The sequence below is a fragment of the Lepus europaeus genome, chromosome 13 (assembly GCF_033115175.1).
Source record: "Lepus europaeus isolate LE1 chromosome 13, mLepTim1.pri, whole genome shotgun sequence".
In the NCBI taxonomy this organism is placed as follows: Eukaryota; Metazoa; Chordata; class Mammalia; order Lagomorpha; family Leporidae; genus Lepus; species Lepus europaeus.
The window spans coordinates 36,880,883-36,908,273 of record NC_084839.1 but is presented as its reverse complement, the minus strand read 5'-3'; the positions used below and the strand labels follow the sequence as shown (position 1 = coordinate 36,908,273).

Below are 27,391 nucleotides of genomic sequence, written 5' to 3'. Positions count from 1 at the left end.
TGGGTAGTTGTAAAGCAGTATTTAGTAGCGTTTTTATTTCTGCATCTTATATATTTCATCTCAAAAGCCACTTCCTTGGAAAAGCTTAACAGTATATCTTTCACCATTGGCAATATGATAGCCAGTTATATTTCTTATGGAAACTATATGTTGTTGATTAAGTAATTGAAGATAAATGAAGTGAATATTTAAGCAGTATTGGGTTTATGTATACCAACTTCTTCTCAGAAAGGAGTTTATGCAATTTCTATCAAAAAGTATATAACATAAAATAGATTAGGATGATGCTAATAAGAAAACTCATTAATGATTTCTTGAACATGCCTTCCCATTTTCTACCAATGTTTCCTGACTTTTGCTCAGTGATATGTTATCTTGTGAGTTTTCAAAAAAAAAAGAGTCATTTCAAAAATCATAGGAGCATATATATAAAAGATATTATGCAATTTAAGAATTATTTCTTAGAAAATTGAATGTAGAATATAGAATAATGGTAAAAGCGTGTGTGCTTCAACAGATACAATCTGAGTAAGCATTTAGATATGGTGACATCCTAAAATACCATGTACCATATTTGATACTCTCTTTCACAGTCTATTATGTTTTGTCTTCTGCAATGAGCGTATTTTTCTACCTGACATCGTCTTAATAAATGTGATCACCTTTAAAATAAGCCTGTCGTTTGAATAATTTAATTGTTTTGTATTGTCAGCCTTTCAAAGTGAAGGAGGTGGAACAGACATTTGGATCAATCCAGAGCAATGGTTAATTGGCTCATTATCATTGACATTTATGAAAGGAAATGAATCGATAAAATATAACTGTGCCTTAGCCAATTATTGTGCTATTCATTTCTCTGTGGCACTGGTTACAGTCTAACTAATGAAAGGCTTTTATCATGCCTTGTGATCTTATGACAAACAGCCAGGGAGTTTATATTGAATCCTGGGATCCTTTTGAAGCTCTTATAAGGCAAAATTTCCAATGTTCAAAGTACTAAATTGATCATCTGGGGATTACTGTGCTCACTTTGGACAGTGTATTTTATAAGAGTTAATAAAATCTAAATTACCAATAAGGCAAAATATCTGGGAAGAACTTCAATGAGGGTTAGGTGAAGGAACTATGAATATTTAAATTTGTTTGAGGAGTGGGTGTGCAGCCTAGTAGTTGAAATTCCCACACCCCACATTGGAGTCTCCAGGTGTGAAACCTGGCTCCAGCTCAGCTCCAGCTTTCTGCCAGTGCAAATCCAGTGAGCAGTGATGGCTCAAGGAGTTGGTCTTCCTCCACCCATAGAGAAGACCTAGGCTGAGTTCCTGATTTCACACTTTGACCCAACCCAGTCCTAACCCCAGTCCTTACAGGCTTTTGAGGAGTGAGCCAACAATTACAAGTTCTCTGGTCTTTCTCTATCTCCATCTCAAATAAATATTTTTTTAAAAAATATATATTTAGAAAAGTTTCCTTACAGGGTGGAAAGCTCATCTTGTGAAAATTAGGATTTTTGTTAAGAGGTCAATACCACACCCACAAAGGAGACTTAGAGTAACGAGGAGTTCAGGACAAGAAATTTCAAATAATTTGAGGAATATGGTAAATGGTTTTGCTTCCTTGCAAACAACTGAGTATCTTTAGGGTGATTAACAGCTTTAAAATGATCAATAAATCTAAATTTCAGGCATACCACTAAAGGAAATGTTTTATTATAAAGAAAATTTCGACTATAACATTTTAAGTGCATATGCAGTTAATTGATAGGTAGAAAGCTGTCACATGAAGGAAATTGGACAATGAGTTCAGCTGCACACATAATAATTAATAACAGAGTACTTATTGAATGAATACAGGAGAATTGTTCTTAAGGGGCCTAGAATTTCAAATTAGCAATCTCAGAGAAGACATGCTATCAGTTTGCCCTGCCCCCCCAAATGCTCCCCAAACCAACAGTGGGTATTAGTAATATACAGTTAATACAAGCATAGAGTAGATGCCCACTTATTATTTGTTAAATACATTCAGTCACTGGGTACATCATTTGGACCAGCAATATGTTAGCTAAGCCTACTCTATGTGAGGCATTATGCTGATCCTGAGAACATCCAAGGAAGCATTCCCTGCCCCCTGATGAGCTCACACTGTAGTTTCATAACTAAGTATTAAACACAAGCTATAATTTTCACTCATCACAGTTATAGGGCTATGTTTAGAAGTATAGGGTATGTAACAGGAATATGATTTCCTCAAGGAAATGGCATTTGATCAGAGCTCTGAAGAATGATGAGAAACAGCTAGCAATTTTTAAATATTAATAGAATGAATGTAATAATTCCCCACCAACAAAGTGAAAATGCAATACAATGAAGGTACATAAAATAAAAATGTACAGATATAGACAACATAAAGTATGTGCTATCTATCATATGATTGTATGTTAAGTACGTACACAATATTTTATTAGTCATGTCTTATATATGTATATACTCTATCATAATGAATTAAAATATAGTTTTTAATAAAGAAATAATCATGCAATGTACATATGACAGAGGTATATATCCTACAGGTAAACAATTACATTTAGCAAGATTTAGGTTGATTATTATTAAAACAATTTTAAAGGTCCCTTCCATCTCTAAACTATAAGATCTATGAGATAACAAAAAATGTTATTTACTGAAGTTATATGGAAACTGTTTGGATGTGGATCATTAACATGGAAAATGTGAGTTACAAATACAGTGCTGTAGTATATTTAGATAGTAAGTCATCTTGTGCAGAATGTATAACCTAACAGACATTAATAAGCAATTGATTCTTTTTCTAATAATCTATTTTATCAAAAAATAAAAGCTCACTTTTCTGAAACACAGTCCTCCATTCATTTAACTCATTTATTATTATCTCCCCCCAAAGGTGAGTGTTTAAAAATATGGCTGATTTTTCACTATCAGTATTGATTCTCCAATAGTGAATTACTAAACTTTGCTTCTATGTTCAAATATCTGTTCCTACTTTCTGCCCACCTTGCCTTTGTCTAGAAAGACAATGCGCTTTACACTTCCCAGCACCCTCCAGATCTGACATGTCTGCCAAATGTTGCAGTTCACAATTTGCCATAGGTAGAATGGAAGTTCATTTATCAAGCCATTCATTCAACAAATGCTGAGTGGCCAATGTGCCCAAATCATGAATAAAGTTTTCTACCCTGAATTTTGTAACTATTGCCTGAAAGGTGCCTTCTCTCTTTCACTAGCTATCCAAGCATTGGTGAAATTACTTGTTATCAAAACTGTCTTCCTGAGAATGTGTTTGGAGAGGTAATTAGTCTAGAGAGAGCAACAGTTTTAGCCATTAAAAAGAAGTTAGAATATTTTGTTTTTATTGTGTATGTTTCTCTGATGGTAAAAATCAAACAAAATGAGGACAATGATCCCTGAGAAAAAGTGGATCACAGAAAAGGGGACAATGGCCAAGAGCAAAGATGAACATATCACTTGCATCATTGCTGAATGTCTCCAGGCTCTTAGAAGTAACTGACCTTTTGAACATGCAGAGCTCATAGAAAACAATCATAGAAGCTACGCTAGTTTTCTTCCTACTATCCCTTTACCTAAATACAGTACAGTGAAAGGTAGATCTTGGTAGAAGTGCTACAACAACTCTAATACGTTAATAAAGTCCCAATTTAGAAAGCAGAGTGCCTGGTCCCTTTTGGTAATCAGATTAATTTGCTATAAAGTAAAACCTTTTCTCTTTGACCCACTTGTGATTGCCTACAGGCTGATGACTTCCAGGGTAAAGCTGGGGAGGGAAGGGCAGAGGATGGTTCTCTCCTTGCCTGTCTGTTTCCACCCCTCTTGTCCTGTTTTGCTAACCCAATCGGACTGAAAATTGTGGGGCAAGGGGAAGAATTGAGAATAAGAAAGGGTCTTTTTTTTTTTAATTTTTTTGACAGGCAGAGTGGACAGTGAGAGAGAGAGACAGAGAGAAAGGTCTTCCTTTGCCGTTGGTTCACCCTCCAATGGCTGCTGCGGCTGGCGCACTGTGGCCAGCGCACTGCGCTGATCCGAAGCCAGGAGCCAGGTGCTTCTCCTGGTCTCCCATGGGGTGCAGGGCTCAAGCACTTGGGCCATCCTCCACTGCACTCCCGGGCCATAGCAGAGAGCTGGCCTGGAAGAGGGGCAACTGGGACAGAATCCGGCACCCAATGTGAAGTAATGCTATAACTAGTACTGAAACAGTATTTTACACTTTGTGTTTCTGTGTGGGTGCAAACTGATGAAATCTTTACTTAATAGATACTAAATCGATCTTCTGTATATAAAGATAATTGAAAATGAATCTTGATGTGAATGGAATGGGAGAGGGAGTGGGAGATGGCAGGGGTGCAAGTGGAGGGAAATTATGGGAGGGGGAAGCCATTGCAATCCATAAACTGTACTTTGGAAATTTATATTTACTAAATAAAAAAATATGAAAATAAAAAAAGAAAGGGTCTGAAGGCTCTTATTCTTTGGCAGGATTCAGAATTTGGCAGGTGTCTAACTCCTCTTAGAGAAACATTTTTGGATTCTTCAGAGATCCCAGGAGGCAACATTAAATTATAATTTCCAAAATGCCAGCAATGCATGTCTCTTCATCTTCCTTTGCATCTCCAGCATCCTTCTGCTGAGATTCCAACACATTCTGAGGCGAGCCTAACATGGCTTCACCCAAGCTCTTTTGTGTTACTGGACCCTAGTCCATAAGAAGCACTTAATACCTCCTCAAAATAATGCCTGTGGATCTTCCTCCAAGTCCTAAATGCAGGCCCTGACCCTCTTCTGTTTTGCTAACTCAGATGACAGAACAGATCTCACCTTGACCCTGTTCAAAGTATGTTGGACACTGTGTTCCCAAGTCCAGGATACACGTTTCAGCCTCTCAGTGTAACTCTTCAAAGCCATTCTTCCTAAATTCTAGTGATGGACGAGGGAGTATGAGGAGGTGCTACTTATTTATTTATGTAACTTCAGGGAAGGTCTCTCTGATAAGGTTACATAGCATCCCTGGGAAGAGTAGAACAGCAGGCTTGAAGGTTAGATAGAAACAAAGGAAAGATTGATAGTCAGATCCCATCTCAAGCAAACCACTAAAGCCACTAACTGTCCTAGATCCCTGAGTGTCAGACTTGCTCCACTACAAGGTTGGGTAATTCTCACCCTAACAAATGACACTGCAATCCTTGCTGTGCTTGCAAACTTAATGTTTCTGCTGCTCCTATCACGACTATCAGCACAGTTCCAAAGGAAAAGCTATAATGATATAATCTGACTAATTGTGATTTGATTGGAATAACATACTTCCTTCCAAAGTCACAATTTTTGAGGGATAATTTTATCTGAATGTATAACAATGTATTTGGTTTTTTAATTATGGTCATATTGTGTTACTGTTACACCCGCTCTAAACATTGAATCTTATTTAAAGAAGGGTGGCTGAGGTTAACAATCTCAATAAAGTTTTTTTATCAGTTAGGACTAACTTCAGCAGCATAATACAAAAATCAAAAATAAGTGATTCTTAAATGAGATAGTGTCCTACCTCTCTTTGATAAACTTAATTGGAGATTAAAAAAAAAATATTCAAGACTGTGGGCAGACACTATGGCCTAGCAGAGTAGCTTTACTGCTTAGGATGCCTGTATCCCACATCAGAGTGCTGTTTGGAGTCCCAGCTATGCCAAATCCCATCCAGCTTCCTGCTAATCCATCCTGGGAAGCTGTCGATAATGGCTTCAGCCCCTGCCACCTGCTCTGGAGACCCAGATGGAGTTCTTGGCTTCAGCTTGGCCCAGCCCTGGCTGTTGTGGGCATTTGGAGAATGGACCAGTTTATGGAAGACATCTCTCTCCCTCTCTCTCCTGTTTCCTTTTAAGGAGATGAAAATAAATAAAAATAAAACATTCAAAAAAATTAAAAACATTCAGGGATGATATAATGACAGATGACCACTAGGAACCCTTTTATTCTGATACTTTGTTACCCTTGGTGTGCTGCTCCAAGGACTGTTACAGCGGCTCAGGTTCCAGCCTTCACTCCACATTCCTCCAACCGAATGGAGAAAAAGAAATAGAAAGAACAGAGGGAGCACATCGGCTACCTTTTGAAAAGGTTTTCTGGCTGTTGCCACGTGACTCCCTGTTTACTTCTCAGACAGAACCAAGTCACGTTACATTACATTTTACTGCAGTGCAGTCTTTATTCTGAGCAGCTAAAATTGAGGGCTCTGTTACCAACAGAATATTGGATTAGACAATTAGCAAGCTGTGTTACAAGGTTTTTGTCTTTTGCTTTGTTCAGCTTTATTGAAAGTAATTATGCTCTCACCGAAGTTAGAATTATGCTTTCTCTCCTCTTTGGATGCTGAAGCTATCCACATATTTCCCATTTCGCTTCAAGTTCATGGCTGTCACCCACTCCTATGGCTCTACACACTCCTATAGCTTATTAGACTTACAAGCTTCTGGGTTCAGATAACCTTCATCAATTATTTATTATTAATATTTCTCAATATATGAATCTTCAGTGATTGTGATTTTAAATTTAGATCTTAAATATATGAACAAATAGGCTAATTTAATAGCATTAATAATACAAAAAATAAACTAATTATTGCATCTACTTATTGTGCTGGGCACTTTAATTATTTTGTCCACTTAGAGTGCTGAACACGGCCCATGTAATGGAAATAAGGAGAAGCATTCTTTCTCTATGACCTTCAGAAACTGGGGAGTAACTATAAAAGGAATTATGTTGTCACAGTATAAAGAAGACAGGCTCTGGAGACAGGCTGCCTGGACTCAAGTCCCAGCTCTGTTGCTTGTAATCTGTGCAACCACAGCCAAGTTCCTCAATGTCTCCAGTGCTCAGTTCTTTATCCCATAAAACAGGGGCCAAAAACAAGGATAGGTTGTCCTGGGTGGAACTGGGAATCAGATGAACTGTGAAACTAATGATGCTTATGCTCAGGGACCCTCTTTACAGGAACCCGTCCTAGCATTGGAGAAGCCCCAGCAATATGTTCACATGGTCAGATGCTTGGCAAAATTGCCAAATGAAAGACCTTTTTATTTCTGTAGACTAGAACCTGAATTGCATGGGCTTAAGTCCCGCAGTGCCCAAGCCTTCCCCGGCCCTTTTACAATAAATCAGTAGCTATAAATGACTCTGCACTGGGTGGAAAGTTAATTAGCCAGCCTCTAAGACAGTCGTGTACAATCTGGAGAGCAGCCTGACCAACTCAAAGACACTTGAGACATTTGTTTAAAAAATGCAGGAACTTAGTGCACCTTTAGTCAGCAATAATCAGCAGACCATACACTTACAACTGTGTTAATGGGGGAGGGAAACATCATATTAAATGTTCTTACCATAATAAATAAAACAATAGTTCAATGCTTGAGGCCTATACTTCCTGAATGGGAATCTCCATGTTTATCAGGCTCTTCCACTAATGGATTATAATGCGCCTTAGAATTTGAAATACTCTATTGTAATGTCTCTTCCAATTCTGAAATCCCAATTTTAAACTTCATAATCTTGATTCAGAAATGACCAATCAAAAGGCTGAGGAAGAGTTAAGACCTAACCTCCTTTTCCAGGATTTGTCTACAATAGGAAATGCTCAGAATTTGGGCAGAGACAGAGGACAGTGGAAACATGAAGAATTGGGATCCCACTTTTCCATATGCAAAAACTTGCCTGAGAGGATTAAGACCTATAACCCATTAATGCCGTAGATAGATTTTTTAACAATAAGCAAGTGATTTCATTCTTTGTCCCCACCCATGAGGTAATGATTATGATAATTCTGTGCAGTATGAGGATTTATTAACCCAAAATCAAGCTACAGTTTTTATGGAGAGAATATAGGGATGTAATAGTTATTGACAGTTTCTCTCTTCCAGAAACCCTGCTAGATATTCCAGAACTCGGGTTGAATTTTTATAGCACTTCTGCAAGAGAAGTGGCATTGCTATTTTTATTAAAAAAAAAAAAAAAAACTAAATCCAAAGGAGAGTAAGTCATTTTGCATAAAATTACACAGCTAATATGGGTCAGGGATTTAAACCCAGCTCTGGTTGAATTCGAAGTCTATTTTGTCTTCCCTAACATTGTGCTACTTTCAAGTAAATCTGGCATTATGCGTATGTGAAGTGATATTGCAAGTTTAAATTTTAAAGTGACATGATATGAAATGCTTTATAACGAATACTTGTCCTCTTTTGTATCCATTCCTCCCCATGGTAACTTATGTTCTTTAAAACACTAAGTGATTGTGTGAATGTCTGTGTACACACACACACAAACACACACACACACACAGAGAGAGAGAGAGAGAAATTCACAAAAACTGATTTCCTCTTGGAGAATGATTCTATGAATGATTCCCTATTTTTCAGTGAAGTTATATATAAGGACAAAAGAATGGCCACCTCTCTCTCCTTCCTGTGCTAACGGGTATCAGCATGATTAAAAGGTTCTGATGTGAACTTTTGTATTTTTAGGCATTTGTATATAAATATCAGTGCAGTTATGGATGCTAACAGATCTCTTCAAAGTGTAAGATTATTTTGTGTTTATAAATAGGGACTGATGGTCTCAGACACTTCAGGAACTCAACACTGCTCTGCACAGCATCATGATCTTCACCTTGTAGCATTCCAGAGAGCTCATTCATTCCTGCTGGAGTGTGAACTGCAAAAGGAGGCACTTTTCCAGGGCAGTCAACATATCTTGAACGTCTTCAAAAAGTATGTCCTTGAGTTGATCATAATTCAAGCAATACACTTAATCTCTTTAACCTAAGGTTAGGGCAGTGTCCTAATTGCTGAGGCTACTATAAGAACAATGCCATAAATGGGTGGCTTATAACCAACAGAAATTTATCTCTTGCAGTTCTGAAGGCTGAAATCCAAGATCAAGGTGCCAGGAGATTTGGTGTCTTGTGAGGCCTGTTTTCTGTTCCACAGACAGGGCCTTCTCACCATGACTTCCCAAAGTGCAAAGGGGCAGGGGTGCTCCTCTGGGAACTTAAAAACATTTTTTAAAATGTATTTATTATTTGAGAGGCAGAGAGAGAGAGAGAGAATCAAAGAGAGAAGCATAACTCCCGTCAACTGGTTATCTCCCCAAACGCCTGCAATGGCTTGGGTTGGGCCTGGCTGAAGCTTGGAGCTGCAGATATAAGACAGGTCTCCCATGAGGGTGGCAGGAACTTGGTGACTTGAGCAACCACTGCTGCCTCTCAGGATGGGCTTTTTTTTTTTAGGGGACCAACCAATTCATGAGGGCAGAGCCTAAGCACATCACAAAGGCCTCCTTCTTAATACCTTCATGGAATTTGGAGGGATTACAAACACTGAAACAGCAGGCAGCCTAACCTTTGGTAGCAGAAAGTAGTTCACATTTGGGGAAGAGAGCAAATTTTGGCTTCCTCTTTCAATATTTCATGAGGTTTTCTTTGTTTCTAAAGATTAAATACTTGCAACATTTCTACTGACATCACACAAAAGGAGACTCTAATCTGAAAGAAAGTGTGTGTAGTTTTTATCATATAGTTTTTTCTAGCCCCACGTTTTTCCCATTAAGTGGTAAAATCAGGTCACAGTGAAACCTTACCAAGGGTGCTCAGTTAGTTTTCGGAGCTCTATCAACAGATTGTGGTATCACAAAAAATTGCTCTGGTACATTAATTACTGGTCCACTGCGTGGGAAGTGTGGGTAAGCAATTGCACTGCTGCTAAATGGACCCCTGGGAAGAGAGAAAGAATGCAAGGAATAGTAACTGAGCTTGTATTTCTCTCGGGATGGTAATGATTTTCTCAATGTTTGCTATAAATCTAGAAGTGCTAAGATGTCAGAAAACATAGGGATCAAAGCTAAGATGGAACCATTCATTGTTAGATCTTAGTAGTTATTTATTTCTGTGTAGAAATAAAATCAGTATTATAAGAGGCAGGAATATGAAAAGCTTGTGTATTGCCCCTGGAATATTTGTTCTTTCCAACCAAGAAAAGAATTGTCTATAGGAAATTTTGTAGGACACATGGAATACCTATCACTCTTATCTCCAAAGGAGAATAACTTGACAAAGAAAGTGGTATCCAGGCAAGTGAACAGAGGAAATATTGTTATGAATTTTAAAAATATTTATAATTTCCCTAAGCCCAAGAAGATTTATGATAAGAAGATGAGGTCTGTATTTAAAAAAAAAAGAGGTTCAGATTCTAACAGAACAATTAGTTCATTTTGACTATAAGCTAAAAATATCAAATGATTAAACAAAAAAAGTAATTTTAAATTTAAAAATTAAGTTTACATATGATACGATGCAAATTCTGACAGCTCTTGGATATTTATTTAAAAAAAATAGTGATTCAGAATTGAATTCCCACCAAAAAGAACATCCAAAATTCCATCAAGAATAACACTTGTACTGTTTACTCAACGATAGCCACATAACTATTTGCAAATTCTAAATTACTGCTCTGAAATGGTGACGTGTGTAAGTTTCCCTCAAGTTTAAAATTGGTTAGTCACAGAAAAATGCAACATCCAAGGAAATTGATGTAAATTTCTTTCAGAAACTCCATCACGGTACAAAAATTATGTTAAAAATTGTTCCTGAGATCCTTTGGGATTTATCAGAGACTGATTTTTCAGTACAGAAAGAGAAGTACACTGCATATTCATAGGAGAGTTTTTCAATGAAAAAAATCAGTGGAAAAAAAAAACTGCCTTGGTTTTTTACCACTCAAACAAAATCATAGGCTTTTAAATGTATAACACATTTGATTAACTCATGTTGTTTTATATAGGTTTTTTTAATGTTTGTATTTGTGGAGACAAAATGATTGCATATTGCAATTTGTTGGGGTCTTCAGATCTGTAAAATCGTGTTGAGTTTACTTGACGTCAGCAATATGCAGACAGGGCACAATGACACTGGCCTTAGCTGGTACCCTGCAGAGCACGGGCCTCTGTGTGTGTGTGTCCGTGTGTGTGTGTCCGTGTGTGTGTGTGTGTAGACACTGATTAGGAAAACCGAGGCAAAAGCAGTGTGCATTAACCCCTATCTAGTCAGAGCTGAATATCAATAAACAAGATAGAGAATTATTAAACAGGCCGGGGGGGGAGGGGAAGAAAGCAAAACAGCCCTCCAGAAACTGCACCCTGGATTTTCACAATTTGGTGCCATAACTGGTGGCCCATGGAGGCAGCTGGGCGTGCTGACAAATTGTTGACACAGCACCTTTTTTGAGAAACTCTTGATATATTGCGGTCATCTGGTCTTTCCCTGAGCTGCAGTCCAAAAAGCTCCTGAAAAGTCCTGAGTCACAGCTATTCTAGGAACTGCACCACAGAAAACTGCACGAACTCAGAAATAGCCGGGCGCTGAGCATTTTCTGGGCCTCCGGAAACTTTACTTGCCCGTGCCTTTGCATTTATTGCCCATGGTGGCCAGATCTCCCTGTACACACACACACACACACACACACTGAGTTGTTCACAGTCACACATTTTTATTGAAATTCAGCAGTTCAAGTTGAGGGCAAATTACTCATGTGGCTTAAGTGTACAGAGCAGAGACAAATACAGTCAGGTTCATCTTCAGATGGAGGAAGGCAAATTTTCCACGCCAACTGAGCCCTTTTCTTCCTCCAACAAAAGGCTAAAGGTCTTTTAGGTTTCGATGTTGCCTGAAAGCAGAAGGATTTCTCTCCTAAAACATTGTTTAAGTGACAAAAACTTACCTGTTTTTCATACTGTAGGGCACAGGCAGAGAGGGGATCAGGGGAATGACCAGTTGGGTCATTTTACAGATAAATAACCCGAAGCAGGGACAGTTGCATGGATTTGCTCACTTGCTTGCAGGGAGTCCTAACAGGGAGCTACAAAACCTCAGCTCACAATCTGGGACTACATACTAATGTTTTTATTTTTCTTTCTTTCTTTTTTAAAAAATGTATTTATTTTAAAGTCATAATTATGGAGAGGGAGAAACAAAGAGATCTTACATTCATTGGTTCACTCCCCAGATGGCTATAATGCCCAAAACCAGGAGATAGATTCTATGTTCGGGTCTCCTATGTGGGTGGCAGGGGCCCAAGCACTTGAGCCATCCTCTGCTGCTTTTCCCTGGTACATTAGCAGGGAGCTGGATCAGAAGTGGAGCAGCCAGGACTGGAACTGACACCCATATGGGATGCTGGTGGCTTTAACTGCTATGCCACAATGCCAGCAAGTCTTCATTTGAGAGATTAGAAACTTGGTGTTTTCTTGAGGCACCATCGTACTTTAGCCTACTAAAAATAAACTTAGAAATGTCATACTGCCCATGAAGTTCAGTTTTTAAAAATAATTTTAATTAATTAATTAAAGAGAACAAATTTCATAGGTACAGTTCTAAGAAGATAACCATCCTTCTTTCCCTCTACCTCTCCTTCCCTTAATCCCCCTCCTTCCTTCTTTTATTTTTTATTTCATTTTTGCTTTCAATTCCACTCTATATTCATGAGCTTAATTTACCACTAACCATAATATTCAACAAGTAGAAAGTAGGGATACCACAGTTCCACAGGAGTATAAACAAGGGCAAAAAACATGACGCCAAAAGCACAAGCAATAAAATTTAAAAAACAGGAATTTAATAGGCGATCTGTTCTTATTTTCAAAGACTGGTATTAAAGGTTTCTAAGGATTAAATATTGCAATTAATGAATGGCCTAGCAATATTATGTTTGCTATATAAAAAACGCATCCATTGAATAGTCATGATCATTTGTTCCAAGCCCAAACAGTCAGGGAAAATGATCTGGTAACTTGTCTTCACTGATTCGTTGATTCACTGATACTTTCAAAAATATGCAGGAGGCATTGCAATTCATGCTATAAATAAAGGAGTAAACAAGGTGAAAAGACCCAGAAATCAAGATAATTTTGTGGATACTCTCTCCCAATTAGCTTCCCTGGAGAGAAAAGAATTACACATTTCTCATAATAAGATATTCCAGTCTCCCTGCTACGTTCATACCATCAGATCAAAAGTTAGAATTGTTTGCAGCTCCCAAGTGTGCTCCACACATTGTGGAAGTTTTCATGCATAGGTTTGGAAAAGCTGTTACAGTTCTTTTATAGAGGAGGTGGTCAATAAATTTTGTTGAAGGAATGACTGGGGAGAGTATGTTTCTTCTTCCAGCTCTGATTTCCCTAATCTCTGGATGGTAAAGAAGTTTCATTCCATATCTAAAGCCTGTAAGTTGTTACAGTGGCTGCTGGTATCACTCTGTTGCAGGTCAACTTTTGTTTACATGAAAATCTGAGTTAAGGTTTTATATTCAAACCTTGGAATTCATCATAGAATAATCAAAGCACCAGCTACCTAGATAGTTACATGAAATTAGGGATGCCGAAGTCTTTTGATTTTATTATTCATGGGTTTCAACTCCTTGATTAAAATCCCAAATTTGTATTGGAATACCAAATTGGTATCATAATAGCCTAGAGAGCCTCATATTTCCTGAGTTTTATTTCTCACCACTCTTCCATATACTTTCAGCATTCTGAACACTCTAAACTTGCTCCACTCCCCAGGAAGCACCTGATCTCTCCTGCTGCTACCTGCTTCTGGAATATATTCCTAGCAAACCTCTGATGCTCCTCTAAACCTCAGTAGCCATCGACTTCTCAAGAATCTTTATGTGAGCCTCCTTGCTTCCTTCCCTTCTACTCCTGTAACACTGAAACCACACTGCTGTTCTTCATTGGCTTGCTTTTCATCTATCTTTTCCCATGCCAAGCTGGGGACTCCTGTAAGTCAGACTTCGATTTATGCACCTCTGCCTCTCTCCACAAACCTAGCTAGTAGGATTGCAGTAAATGTTGGTTGAAGGAATGATTGCATTTACAAACGAACGGAAGGCTTCATTCCCATGGAAATTGAGAATCCACTTTTCCTCAGCTTCTCCCTTTCGTTTCTAGAGCCAGAGATCTGAACATCCACAAGATCTGTGTTAGTTCAGTTCTAGGTGCTTAGGGACCTCTGTGTTCTTCCAGGTGTACTCAGAGCCAGTGTCCTACCCCAGAAGATAGTAGCAAAGGTGTGTAAAGTATTCACAGTCTTTAATAACAACACATTTTGAGTTTGATATCAGAACCTCAAAAACCATTCCTTGAGCTGTCATTTCTTTTCTTTTCTTTTCTTTCTTTTTTTTTTTTTTAAGGGAAAGAGTTTATTGGAGAACACCCTACAGACTGGAGTGAAAGGGCGGTGAAGGAAAAAAGAGGAGGAGACTGTAAGAGAGAGACAGAGAGGAGGGAGAAGAGAGATGAGAAGAGGAGAGAAGCCAAGAGAGGCCAAGAGAGCAGGGAGCAGAGCCAAGAGAGCACTTGTTCAGGAACAGGCCCTTTTAAAACTTTGCCTGAGGGCGCGCAGGGAAGCAGGAGCAGCAGCGAATCCCATTAGGATGGGGGTGGAGCCTGGCTCTGGTAGCTGGGCTGTGCGGCCACCTGGCTAAAACTGCGCCCGTTTCCTAACATTCCCCCCTTTTGTTTTTAATAAAGCAGGATTTGTATGGGGTTATATTAGTCCCAAAAGTCCTGGAGGAGTAGAGGGACGATGATCTGTCTTTAGAGCTACTTCCTGCTGACATGGGGTGACGATGTACTCTTCGCTGGCGTGGGGCGATGTCTCAGGCCGCTGTCTCCTGGGTGGGGAGCCGAGTATATTCCCGTAGCAGCATTTGGTTGACCGCCTGGTTGCTGAAGGCCTTCGTTTGGTTCCATTATAACCTGCTGTAAACACTTCAACAGACACTGTAGTATAAAAGACAGGGTGAGACTAGTAACCAATGATCATAAGAATAACATTAACCAGGTAATGAGAGGATTTCATAGAGGAAAATGGGGGGGGGGGGTCCTCTGGACCCTTATGGGGACAGTCTGATGGATGTGCTTTAAGCTGATTCCAGCCACGACTGGGAGAAAAGCCACTCATCTTTTGTAGGTAGAGGGGATTGTCTGTACAGAAATTCTGAACAATCATACAACATTAAGTGGGGGAGAGGACCATCAGCACACACAGGTTGGGAGTAGAGCCATTGGTGGTAGAGGTTATGGTTACAAAGGAATGAGGCTCAAGTGGGCTAGATACAGAGGACCGAGTTGTTACTAGAGAACCTAAGTAAGGTGCTAAGCTACACATAAGTTTTCTGATTGAGAGGCAAATAGAACCTGACAGAAAGGGCTTGATAATAATCCGGTGGGCTTTAAAGCATTGTAAATTATGAGGCTCAGACTCATCTATCTCTTTATATAGCCTACATCCTAAGGGAGGTGTGAACCTCCTTGGGAAGGCACCCTGTTGACTTCCATTACCTAGCTGGCCTGGGAGGAGAGCTGGCCAGGTAAAGGCAAGTGGCAACTTCAACAGGAAATATACAGTTCTGCCTGCAGTGTTATTGACCCTATTTGGCCATTTCCTCAGTTGCAGTGGTCACTTTGAAAGCTGGGGCTGAGTGAAGAGCTTTTCAGCTTAGAGCCAACAAGATCTGTGGCTCTGACCTGGGCATCCTTCGACTCCAGGGCAGTTCCATTTCCAGTGACCCAACCTTTGGCTGGCAGAGCTGCCAGGGCTCTTCATAGCTGACTTCTGCTGAAGCCCAGGCTTGCCACATTGAAAGCCACTGCAGTGGACTGGCCTGTTGGGTCTCCTTGAGGGCAGATCACTGTGCAGAGCTACATTTAATAGGCCTGCCACTTCTTTTCTATTCCATTTACCTGCCCAGTAGGACATCAGACTTCAAAGCTGACCCATATGAATTGGACCTGAACCACCAAACACAGACATCATTTGCATACTTCATCTCCTCCTAACTTTGCTTTTCTTCAACTGTCCATGAACTCTCCTGACAGTGCCTGCCTTATTGCATTCATTAATTACCCAGCCCAACCCTGACTCCATTTCCCTGCAGACTATTTTCTGAAGCCACACTTTTCTTCTTTTATTGGCATTGACAGACCACAGTAATGTACTGCCCAGAACAAAAATACACCCTATTACTCCTTCCTACCAATTTAATTCCCAATAAACTCTGCTATTGGCTATGCTTAGAAAAATCACTTCCTGTTCAATCAATTATTCTAGTTAGTGAAGTTTAACTATATTATCATGCATTTATTTCTTGTTCTATAAGAAATAGAAATATTGTAATTCATAGAGGTAAGGACACTTTATGTAATTTAATGCTTTGGATTGCTTTGAGGACAATATATTAAGAATATCACTATGGTGGGCCAGCACCATGGCTTACTTGGCTAATCCTCCGCCTGAGGCACCAGCATCCCATATGGGCACTGGGTTCTAGTTCCGGCTGCTCCACTTCCAGTCCAGCTCTCTGCTGTGGCCTGGGAGGGCAGTGGAGGATGGCCCAAGTGCTTGGGCACCTGCACTCTCGTGGCAGACTGGGAGGAAGCACCTGGCTCCTGGCTTCGGATCAATGCAGCGCTGGCCGTAGTGGCCATTTGGGGGGGGGGGGGGTGAACCAATGAAAGGAAGACCTTTCTCTCTGTTTATCTCTCTCACTGTCTGTAACTCTATCTCTCAAATAGATAAATAAAATTAAAAAAGAATATCATTATGAACATCAATAATTTTCCCACAAATATTGTTAAGAATCTAGTTAATGTAATTTTCCAGAAAATAATTAAACAACAATCTTATTGTTTTTTGGGGTTTTAAGTTGAATAGAGCAAATAAATCATTTTGCAGGTGATAAATATAGTATTTGTTCATTATTAAATCTCTGTAAAGTGTCAGTCTAGAGGAATAGCCTTTGTGTGGTTATGGAGCCAAGATCCTGTGATATAGTACATATGGCATGCTACAGCACAGCATAAGGACAGCCAAGATAATGGGCTCAACAAAGATAAAAGAATAGAAGAACTGAAGGTTTGGTGTAGAATCCATTGTGGAGAAATTAACGTAGGTAGAATTTAGGACTAGGCACTCAGGAGCCATTTTAAAGTCCAAGACAGCTAGACGACATGTCATCAAGTGCACCTGCTGCCTCATTTTTTAAATGCTTGCATTACTTGGCTCCTGACATTTTACATTCTCCTTGTTCTCCTAAGTCATGGCCATTTGTTCTGGTTTCTCCTGCTAGGTCCCCTTCTTTTCAATCTTTAATGCTGTGTTCTCTGGGACCCAGGCCTTGGACTTCATCTCCTCTTCTTTCAACTCGCATTCCTTATCTTACTCCATCCAGTACCATAGATTTTAGTGACCATATGTATGTCAATAATGCTCATATGCGTGTCTTAGGCCATAACCCATTGTTCCAGACTTACACTCCCAACTGAAGAGACAACATTACTAATTTGGTAACTACTGGACATCTCAACATTAGTATACTCAAAACAGAACTTTTCATTTGTATTCCCAAGATTCTTTATCTATCATAAATGCCAATTGCTCAGTAGAAAAATCTAGAACTCATTCTTAATGGCTTTCTTTTTCATATGGCTCACTTTTGATTCACCAACTAATCCTTGTATCCCTACCATCAAATAGATCCCAATCTGGACCATTCATCTCCCACTGCTAATAGCTGCATGAAAATAATCAGTAACTCTCTCCAAACTGTTCTTCCTGCTCCTGTCTAGCCCCTAGGTCAATTCTCTACAATACACTGAGAATGATCCTCTTTTAAATTTATTTTCATTTATTTATTGGAAAACGAGAAAGACAGGCGGACAGATCTCTCCCATCCACTGCTTCATTCAAATGCCTGCAACATTCAGAGCTGGGCCAGGCAAAAGCCAGGCACCTAGAACTGAATCCAGGTCTCCCATATATGTGACAGGGACTCAACTACTTTTAGTATCATCTACTGCCTCCCAGGGTACACATTAGCAGGAAGTTGGAATTGGGAGCAGAGTCAACACTGGAACTCAGGTACACCAATACAGGATCCCAAGAGGATCTTTAAAAAAAAAGATTCTTTTTTTTAATTTGAATGACAGAGTTACAAAGAGAGAGAGAGAGAGAGAGACAGGAAGTGCTTCCATCCACTGGTTCACCCCCCAAATGGCCACAATGGAGGAGCTGGGCCAGACCAAAGCCAGGAGCCAGAAGCTTCTTCTGGGTTTCTTAAGTAGGTACAGGGGTCCAAGCACCTGAGCTATCTTCCACCCTTTCCCAGGCACATCAGCAGAGAGCGGGATTGGAAGTGGGGCAGCAGGGACACAAGCTGGCATCCATAAGGGATGCCTGCACTGTAGGCCATGGCCTAACCCCCTATGTCATAGCACCAACCCCACCAAGGGTATCTTAACCACTATGCCAGATGCCTTCTCTGCCCCCATGATGTTCTCTAAATATGACACTCTTCTACTGTAGGCCTTCCAAAGTTTCTGCAAACTTGTACTAAAGCATAACAACCTCTCATGATCTTCAAGATCCTGTATGATTTCTCCCCAAGCTATCACCATTCTCCTTCCTCATTTTATATTCTCTAACATCCATTTGATTCCCATGACACTCACTTCTGTGGTTTCCTCAAAAGCAAATTGAGCTTTCTTTTGACTTCAAGGAATTAGCATTTTCAAAACTTCTGCTGAGCTTACTAGTCTCTTTCCCTTTATGGAGGGCTCTGCTCAATGTCACCTCCTCAATGAGGCTTTCACCGACCCTCTTCTCCAAGATCCCTTTCTATCACTGTCTTTCCTCATAGCCGGTTAACATTTTACAGGAAGATGATCTAACATTACATTATGTCTTTGTTAATGTCCACTGTTTCTCACACAGGCAAGCTACATAAGGGGAAGACTTTATTTCTCTCTCCCTAAATAAATGAATGAGCTCCAGCAGGTATCAACAATTCAGCCTCTTTGTAAAGACGGTTTTAAAAGTTTAAAAAGTTTTAAGAGAAGAAATAATGCTTTTCATTTGTTATTATTCTTTTTCATGTTTTGTACCAATATAAGAGCTCTTAAAGAGAAAACAATTTTGGGAATATATTAAGATTATTAACTATCTTTTAAATAGAAAATTATTCTATTCAGAGTAGAGAAACTTTCCCAAGTCCCTTAAAAATTGTGAAGGATCATTGAAAGATATGTTTGGGGAGAAATAACTGGAAAATAGGAGAGCCTAGGGCTTATGTAATGATATAAATCAAGTAGTAAGGTTTATTTTGTTTTTGTACTAACCAGTCATTCAAAGAGAGCAGTACTCAAAACTGTGATCTGGGGACCCTTAAACATTCTAAAATCCTTTCAGGGGTCCACAGGATCCTTGCTATTTTCATGATAATTTGAGTATCTTATTTGCTTTTTTCATTCTCATTTTCTGCTAAGTATACACTGGAATCTTCCAGAGGCTACACAGTGTATGGTAGTACAACAGATTAAACAAAGAAGCGAAGCTGAAATTTCAGCTGTCTTCTAGTAAGTTAAATCTTAGAAATATTTGTGAATATGGAAAAATAAGACCATTATTCTCACTTGTTTTATTTTGGAAAATGTATTCCTTCAAAATGTGCTATTTATATTAATACATAATGGATATGTTATTGCTATTTTAAAATTAATTAGTAATTAAATAATACATTTTCAGCTTTAATTTTCTTTTTTTTATTACAAGTGCCTGCCCCTTTTACTTTATTTTATTTTATTTTATTTTATTTTTTAAAGCTTTTATTTAATGAATATAAATTTCCAAAGTACAGCTTATGGATTACAATGGCTCCTCCCCCCCATAACTTCCCTCCCACCCGCAACCCTCTCCTTTCCCGCTCCCTCTCCCCTTCCATTCACATCAAGATTCATTTCCAATTATCTTTATATACAGAAGATTAGTTTAGTATATATTAAGTAAAGATTTCAACAGTTTGCCCTCACATAGCAACACAAAGTGAAAAATACTGTTGGAGTACTAGTTATAGCATTAAATAACAGTGTACAGCACATTAAGGACAGAGATCCTACATGATATTTTTTTAAAAATTGATTTTCTATGCAATTTCCAATTTAACACCAAGTTTTTTTTTTCATTTTCAATTATCTTTATATACCAACGATTGATTCAGTATATACTAAGTAAAGATTTCATCAGTTTGCACCCACACAGAAACACAAAGTGTAAAAATACTGTTTCAGTGCTAGTTATAGCATTACTTCACATTGGACAACCCATTAAGGACAGATCCCACATGAGACATAAGTACACAGTGACTCCTGATGTTGATTTAATAATTTGACACTCTTGTTTATGGCATCAGTAATCTCCCTAGGCTCTAGTCATGAGTTGCCAAGGCTATGGAAGCCTTTAGGGTTTGCCGACTTCGATCTTATTCCGACAGGGTCATAGTCAAAGTGGAAGTTCTCTCCTCCCTTCAGAGAAAGGTACCTCCTTTTTGATGGCCCCAATCTTTCCACTGGGATCTCACTTGCTGAGATCTTTCATTTAGGTTTTTTTTTTTTTTTTTTTTTTTTTTTTTTTTTTTTCAGAGTGTCTTGGCTTTAAATGCCTAAAATACTCTCATGGGCTCTTGAGCCAGATCCGAATGCCTTAAGGGCTGATTCTGAGGCCAGAGTGTTCAGCTTTAATTTTCATTATGATAAAAATATATAGCCGGGCCAGCATTGTGGCTTAGAGGGTAAAGCCGTCCCCTGCAGCACCAGCATCCCATGTGGGCCCAGTTCAAGTCCCAGCTGCCACACTTCCTAGATAGCTCTCTGCTGTGGCATGGAAAAGCAGTGGAGGATGGCCCAAGTGCTTGGGCCCCTGTACCTGCAGGGAGACCTGGAAGAAGCTTCTGGCTCCTTGCTTCAGATTGGTGCAACTCCAGCCATTGTGAACAGTGGATGGAAGATCTCTCTCTCTCTGTCTTTCTCTCTGCCTCTCTGTAAACTCTGCCTTTCAAATAAATAAATAAATAAATACTTTATATATATATATATATATATATATATATATATGGCTATTACTTATATAAACAAAAATGACTTGGGGTCCTCAACAATTCATTTTTTTTAAAAAAAGATTTATTTTATTTATTTGAAAGACAGAGTTACAGAGAGAAAGAGGAAGAAAGAGGGAGAGAGTAGTCTTCCATCCAATGGTGTACTTCCCAAATGGTTTTAATGATCAGAGCTGGGCTGATCTGAAGCCAGGAGCCAGGAGCTTCTTCCAGGTCTCCCACATGTGTGCAGGGGTCGAAGAACTTGAGCCATCCTCCCTTACTTTCCCAGGTGCATTATCAGGGAGCTGAATCAGAAATGGAGCAGCTGGGACTCAAACTGGCACCCATTTGGGATGCCTGCATGGCAGGCCAGGGCTTTAACCCACTGTGCCACAGCACTGGCCCCCTCAATAATTTCTAAGAGTGGAAGAAGTCCATAAAGTTTCAAAACTGCCATTCTAAGACATTATGCTATCAGCAAATAGGGACCTAAAATACACATTTTATAAAGTAAGTTTAAGATAATGAAGCACAGTGACCTTGATAACTTTTATAAATTTCTCTGGACTCCAAGAAAGTCAGGTACTCTTGCATACTTTAGGTCTTCCACGTTCTACAAATGTTTTTAGCATACACTCAGACAATTATTCCAATTTGTTTGCAAATACAGTAAATGAAGCCTAGGAAAACCTATTTGAAGTTTCATGGTCTAGCATTGTGGCCATGAGCACAGGCTCCCGTGCCAAATGCCTGGAGGTCCTCAATTGCTCTATCAGTTTCTTTTAACTCGAAAGTAGGGATGTTCTTAGTCTCTAAGTCCAAGGTCAGGCAAGAAGATTAAATAACTTCATACTTATAAAGTATCCTGAATCAAGCTAGGTACATCTAATAAATGTTAGCTATTAGTATAGCTAATTCAATAATGTTAACCACCATAATCATTTTACTGAAAACGAAACTACACTATATACAGGAACTCTGAGGGAGAAAAGAGGAAACTGACATTAAAACCTGAGGAAGTATTGAGATAAAAAAAAGGAGTTGGAATAAAAGGGTAAATTTAATCTCACCACTGAGATGGACTCTTTCATGAGAAATCACTTAGGTTTCCCCCCAAGAGTAGTTTTTTTCTTCTGGTGCACAAACCAGTAAGTGTATGATAAAGCTACAGTACACAGATTAAATATATGCTCCAAAGAAGAAATATTGCATGTGATGTAGATTAACAATTATAGAAAAGGCAATCTGTTAGTCCCTAAGTATATTGTCTCCTGATAGCATTGTTTTCCAAGCTAGGATATCAATAAGACCACATTGCTAGAGGACATGTGTCCTGATAAGCCATTCTGGGAGTCAATAGTAACCATCCCTGTTAAGAAAACCAGTTCTCAATGTTTGCACAGAAAGAACAACGGTAGGCATAATCTTAAGTGGAACATCCTAGATCATGTTAGTTATTTTCATAAATCGACTTCACCCATAACTTGTAAAAGTTATATTTTGGCACATTTTTAGTTTTCAATCAGCTTATATCCACGTTTATGTTGAATATAAACTTATATCAAAATTAATATGACATATATTCAACAGAATGGCAAAATTTGGTCCAGTATAAGAATAAACTTCAAATTCTCAGAAATACCTAACCATCTTGCTTAAATTAGTGAGTGCCCCACTATTTATTTATTTATTTTTTATTTTTTGACAGGCAGAGTGGACAGTGAGAGAGAGAGACAAAGTTCTTCCTTTGCCGTTGGTTCACCCTCCAATGGCCGTCGCGGCCGGCGCACTGCGACCGGGGCACCGCGCTGATCCGAAGCCAGGAGCCAGGTGCTTCTCCTGGTCTCCCATGCTGGTGCAGGGCCCAAGCACTTGGGCCATCCTCCACTGCACTCCCTGGCCACAGCAGAGAGCTGGCCTGGAAGAGGGGCAACCGGGACAGAATCCGGCACCCTGACCGGGACTAGAACCCGGTGTGCTGGCGCCACAGGCGGAGGATTAGCCTATTGAGCCGTGGCGCCAGCCTGAGTGCCCCACTATTTAATGTCTAAAAAGAAAAGTTTATATATTTCCATTGGAAAATAAATCATAGGTCCATTTAATTCTATTCTTTACTCATTGCATTAATACTTTAGTAAGCACGGCCACTACCTTTCAGTTGTCTGTGACAGAAACAAACTGCTTAATGCTCAAACTCATTTCATATTCTGGGCAATGTCTCATTCATATATTCAACAAATACTTATTGTCCAGACACTCCCCTAGGAACTTGAAATATAGCAATGGACAAAACATTTAAAATATTTGCCTTGATATGACATCTCATTTTGGAGCCAGGAAGGTTAATAAATAAAAAAAGAAGTAAAAAATAGATTTGTTACATTATGATGTACTATAGAGAAAAATAAAACAGGGGAGAGGGATGCAGAATGTTGGGATGGAGTTAAGAAGACGTTAGTTGGTGAGGAGAGGATATTCCCGGAGGAAAGAGCAGAGACAGGAGTGAGGACTTTAGGAAGGCTTCTACCTGGCCATATATTGGAATTTGCTCTCCGGAACCGCATCAATTATAAAACTAGGTGATCATTTACTTTAAGCTAAACATTTTCAGTTCTTTCATCATTTAAGATTTGCTATGTCTCTAGGTCTGTTACATCTTAGGTCCTTTATCCTTGGGTGTATATAGCCAGGAACACCGTACTCTAAAATGCAGGATATAATGGGAAAATTGCCCACCACCTCATTCTGTGTTACGTCTTTTAGTGTGAGTGGATTTCTTGCCTCCAAAATTTGCGTTATGTGTTTCCTCGATGTATTATCTTAGCTATATTATGCTGTAGTACAACTCACTTTAAATTTGGAAAGGTTCAGGCTGCCTTCTATGCCATAAACTCCACAACAGAAAGTAGTCTATATGTTCTAGTTCCTCATTGTTTTTGACACATACTAGAATTGGATGAACTATTATCCCTCACAAATCTAGGAACCTATAATTTTAGTCTTCATTGATTGGGTATGTAAAGTCCTAAAGGGCAGGGAATTCTATTATGTGTACTGCTAGTACTGCTATCTTGGGAGCACCTGATCTAGAATGATCCATAGTAGGCATTTAAAACACATTTGCTGGAGGACTGTGCGTGTATGAAAAAGTCAAGATAGCCTTGGGGTGATAACAGACAGTGTTGCGTAATTAGTAAGTGATTTTTGAAATTCAACCTGTTACTATGAGGCTTTTATATTTTACCAAGTACTTTCTTATATGTAATCTCTTCCCATGTAACCTCTCCAATTCTGTGAGGGTATGTAGGATGGAATGCTGCATTTCCGTTTTTTAAAATGAGCAATTTTATGAAGTTCATAGAGCTTGAAGTAGTACTTAGAATTATTGATGTTGTTAAGCTGGAATCCGCATCTTAAAATTCAAGGTCTTATTTTCTACATTGCATAACATGCAAGTGTAAGTTTGCTGACAGGCTGCCATGTAAAATGGACATTTCCTTAGCATATGACAGTCAGAAGGTCATGTTTGACAGCTCCTGGCCTTCCATGCCCCAAATTGACAGTTAACCTGGTTAATAGGTCAACTTTTTTTCACAGTGAATCAAAGTTTCTCAAACAGAAAGAGTTCTCTATCCTGATACTCTTGATGCTGTTCCCTTTTTATCTACTGGATTATGCATCATAGCTGGATGCATACCTTTTAAATGTCTTAGTTTTAGATTTGCTAGTATGATAGAGAAATGTGTATGTGAAGTTTTGTCTTAAAACGTTTTGAATAATAAGTGGATCTTGCCCTATCCTGCCAAAGTTATATGAAAGTTTTGCTACTTGCAATTTTTAAAAAATTGTTTCAATTCACGGCATTTGCAGTAATCACCTCAGATTTCCTGTCAACATTATTGCCTTGGGGTATATGAGTAGGGTATTTCCAGACAGATGCCTGAGGTCAGCAACTTCTTATTTTAATGAAGGGAGAGCTTCCTCTACATGACTGATGGAGACACATTATTTTCAGGCAGCAAAAGCAATTCATGATGGTTAGCTTACAATTTATTACTGTCTCAGTACATGGGACGGGGGGAGTGGTGCATCTGTGTTTCACAGGGGCTGAAATTGTGCTAATGCCATGAAGAGTTTAGACATTGATGGATAAGGTAATCTATTCCAACAGAAATGTGGTGACAGAATTAAGTAAGAGGCTCTCTATGTGGTTAAGGCTTGTCAGATAGGACTTCCAAGATACAAAAGTAGTAAAAGAGACCAATGAGGTAATACGGTGGTCAAGCAGGTGAACATTGGAGTGAAAAATTCTGGGTCCAAGTCCTTGAAGGGAGCTAGTTTATGATTTTTTTGTTTGTTTGTTTGTTTGTTTTTTGACAGGCAGAGTGGACAGTGAGAGAGAGAGAGAGAGAGAAAGGTCTTCCTTTTTGCCATTGGTTCACCCTCCAATGGCCGCTGCGGCTGGCGCATCGCGCTGATCTGAAGCCAGGAGCCAGGTGCTTCTCCTGGTCTCCCAAGCGGTGCAGGGCCCAAGGATTTGGACCATCCTCCACTGCCTTCCCGGGCCATAGCAGAGAGCTGGCCTGTAAGAGGGGCAACCGGGATAGAATCTGGCACCCCAACCGGGACTAGAACCCGGAGTGCCAGCGCCGCAAGGCGGATTAGCCTGTTAAACCACGGCGCTGGCCTGAATTTTCTTTTAACCTCTAAGGCAAGATTATCAATACTTATATCGTGCAGCTTCTATGGACCATAGGACATTAGCAGTGGCAGGGAGTTCTGTTTGAGAAACTGAGCCTACAGTGTGACATGTCCAGTAGCCCACTGATGTACCAAATCAGCAATTTCCCAGATGATAAGCAGCAAGTCTGCACACACACATTTAGCAAGTTGGGTTGTACGATTCATCATAATGGTAAAACCACTTATGGGTTTGTAATCTCCATTATGAGAGTTAAAGGGAGAAGAAACAGTGATATGTGTTAGATTGAAGTGTAGTGAATAGATCTTCTTTATTCCTAAATGTAATATTGATTTGTTAACTGGGTTTTTTTGCAATTAAGGAATTATTTTTATTATTGATTGAAAATACTTCCTTAATCTTAAATATAAAAAAAATCCTAACTTTATTTTATTGTTCAATGTAAAACATTTGTGTATAAATGTAAGAAAAATTTTAAAAATTACTCAGATGCCAACATGCCCAAATTGACAAACACAGGTAACCATGGGAAATTTTGAAAGGACAGTATTTCAGAATATTTTCAATGCATACACAGATGTATCTGTATCTGTACATATAAAATAATTATTTTAACTAATATAGGATATAACTCTATATTATATTTTGTAACTAGCATTTAATACAATATGCATCCATGTCAATAAAAACACTATATTATTAATGTTTACCCAGGATCATCATGGTATGTTAGACAGCATATTATTGAACCGTTTGCAATATATTTTTGTCATTATAAACAATGCTGCTTTGAATTTTTGTGCATTTATATCTGTGCATACTCTTTAATTATTTTCTCTGGATAAGCTATTTGAAGAAGAATTATCCTAATCATATGCACATTTAAAATGTTGTAAATTTTGTCCAATTGCCCTGCAGTAAAACTGTTTGGACTTAAACACAATGGGAAATTTTTAAGCCTCTATAAAGTATGCTGCTTTAATTGAAAGACATCAATTTTCAAAGCTATTTTTCAAAGGGAGAAACATACAAAAATGGAGCTTATTTTCAAGCAAAGAAAATAGGGAAAAAAACATAGATAAGTAGGATTTAGTGAAAGTGCTAAAATACTTCAAATTGCACGTGCGTAATGAGTAATGCTGAGAGAACATTTTTCTTTTAATAATAAATGATAATGCAATGATAGTTACAGAATATTAACATTTTGAAATCTAAAATGAAATAAAGGATCTAGACAATAATTGTCAACGGCTGGTAAAAACATTTGGTGTGGCATTTTACAATAAGTGGATCAAGCTGGTAATACTTGAACACATAGTCAATTTTAGCAACATGAAAAGAAGGCAACCAGACATTATTTGCCCCTTGACATGATAAAATATAATATATAGAATATTACCTGTGACGTAGTCATGGCAAATAAGCATTTGAACTGACAAGGAAAGTCAGAGGCAGAGAAACCCTTGAGAAGATACCACAGGCATGTAATTAGCAAATTCCAGAATGGATAAGACTTGACAGAACCAAATATATATATATGTATATATATATATATATATTCCTTTGTATATTAAATTGGAATAAAAAAGACAGGGAATTTACTAGCATTGTCATGTATATATGAAAATACATATATAATATTTTTTAAAATAGATTTATTTATTTATTTAAAAGAGTTA

General features: G+C 38.7%; 1 protein-coding gene across 5 annotated transcripts in view; it reads left to right on the top strand.

The window, feature by feature from the left end:
- The window catches only part of SLC8A1 (solute carrier family 8 member A1), a 412,383-nt gene that overhangs the window by 34,217 nt on the left and 350,775 nt on the right, over positions 1-27,391 (top strand). For 2 of the 5 annotated variants that reach the window (XM_062209330.1, XM_062209329.1), the window contains exon 2: positions 8,634-8,797. The exons of 2 other annotated variants lie outside the window; for them this stretch is intronic. In XM_062209330.1, the coding sequence (XP_062065314.1) occupies positions 8,640-8,797 (158 nt within the window). In that variant the 5' untranslated portion in view covers positions 8,634-8,639. Of the gene's footprint in view, positions 1-8,633; positions 8,798-13,795; positions 13,859-27,391 lie in introns of those variants that run through there. One more of the 5 variants, XM_062209331.1, reaches the window with a different exon arrangement.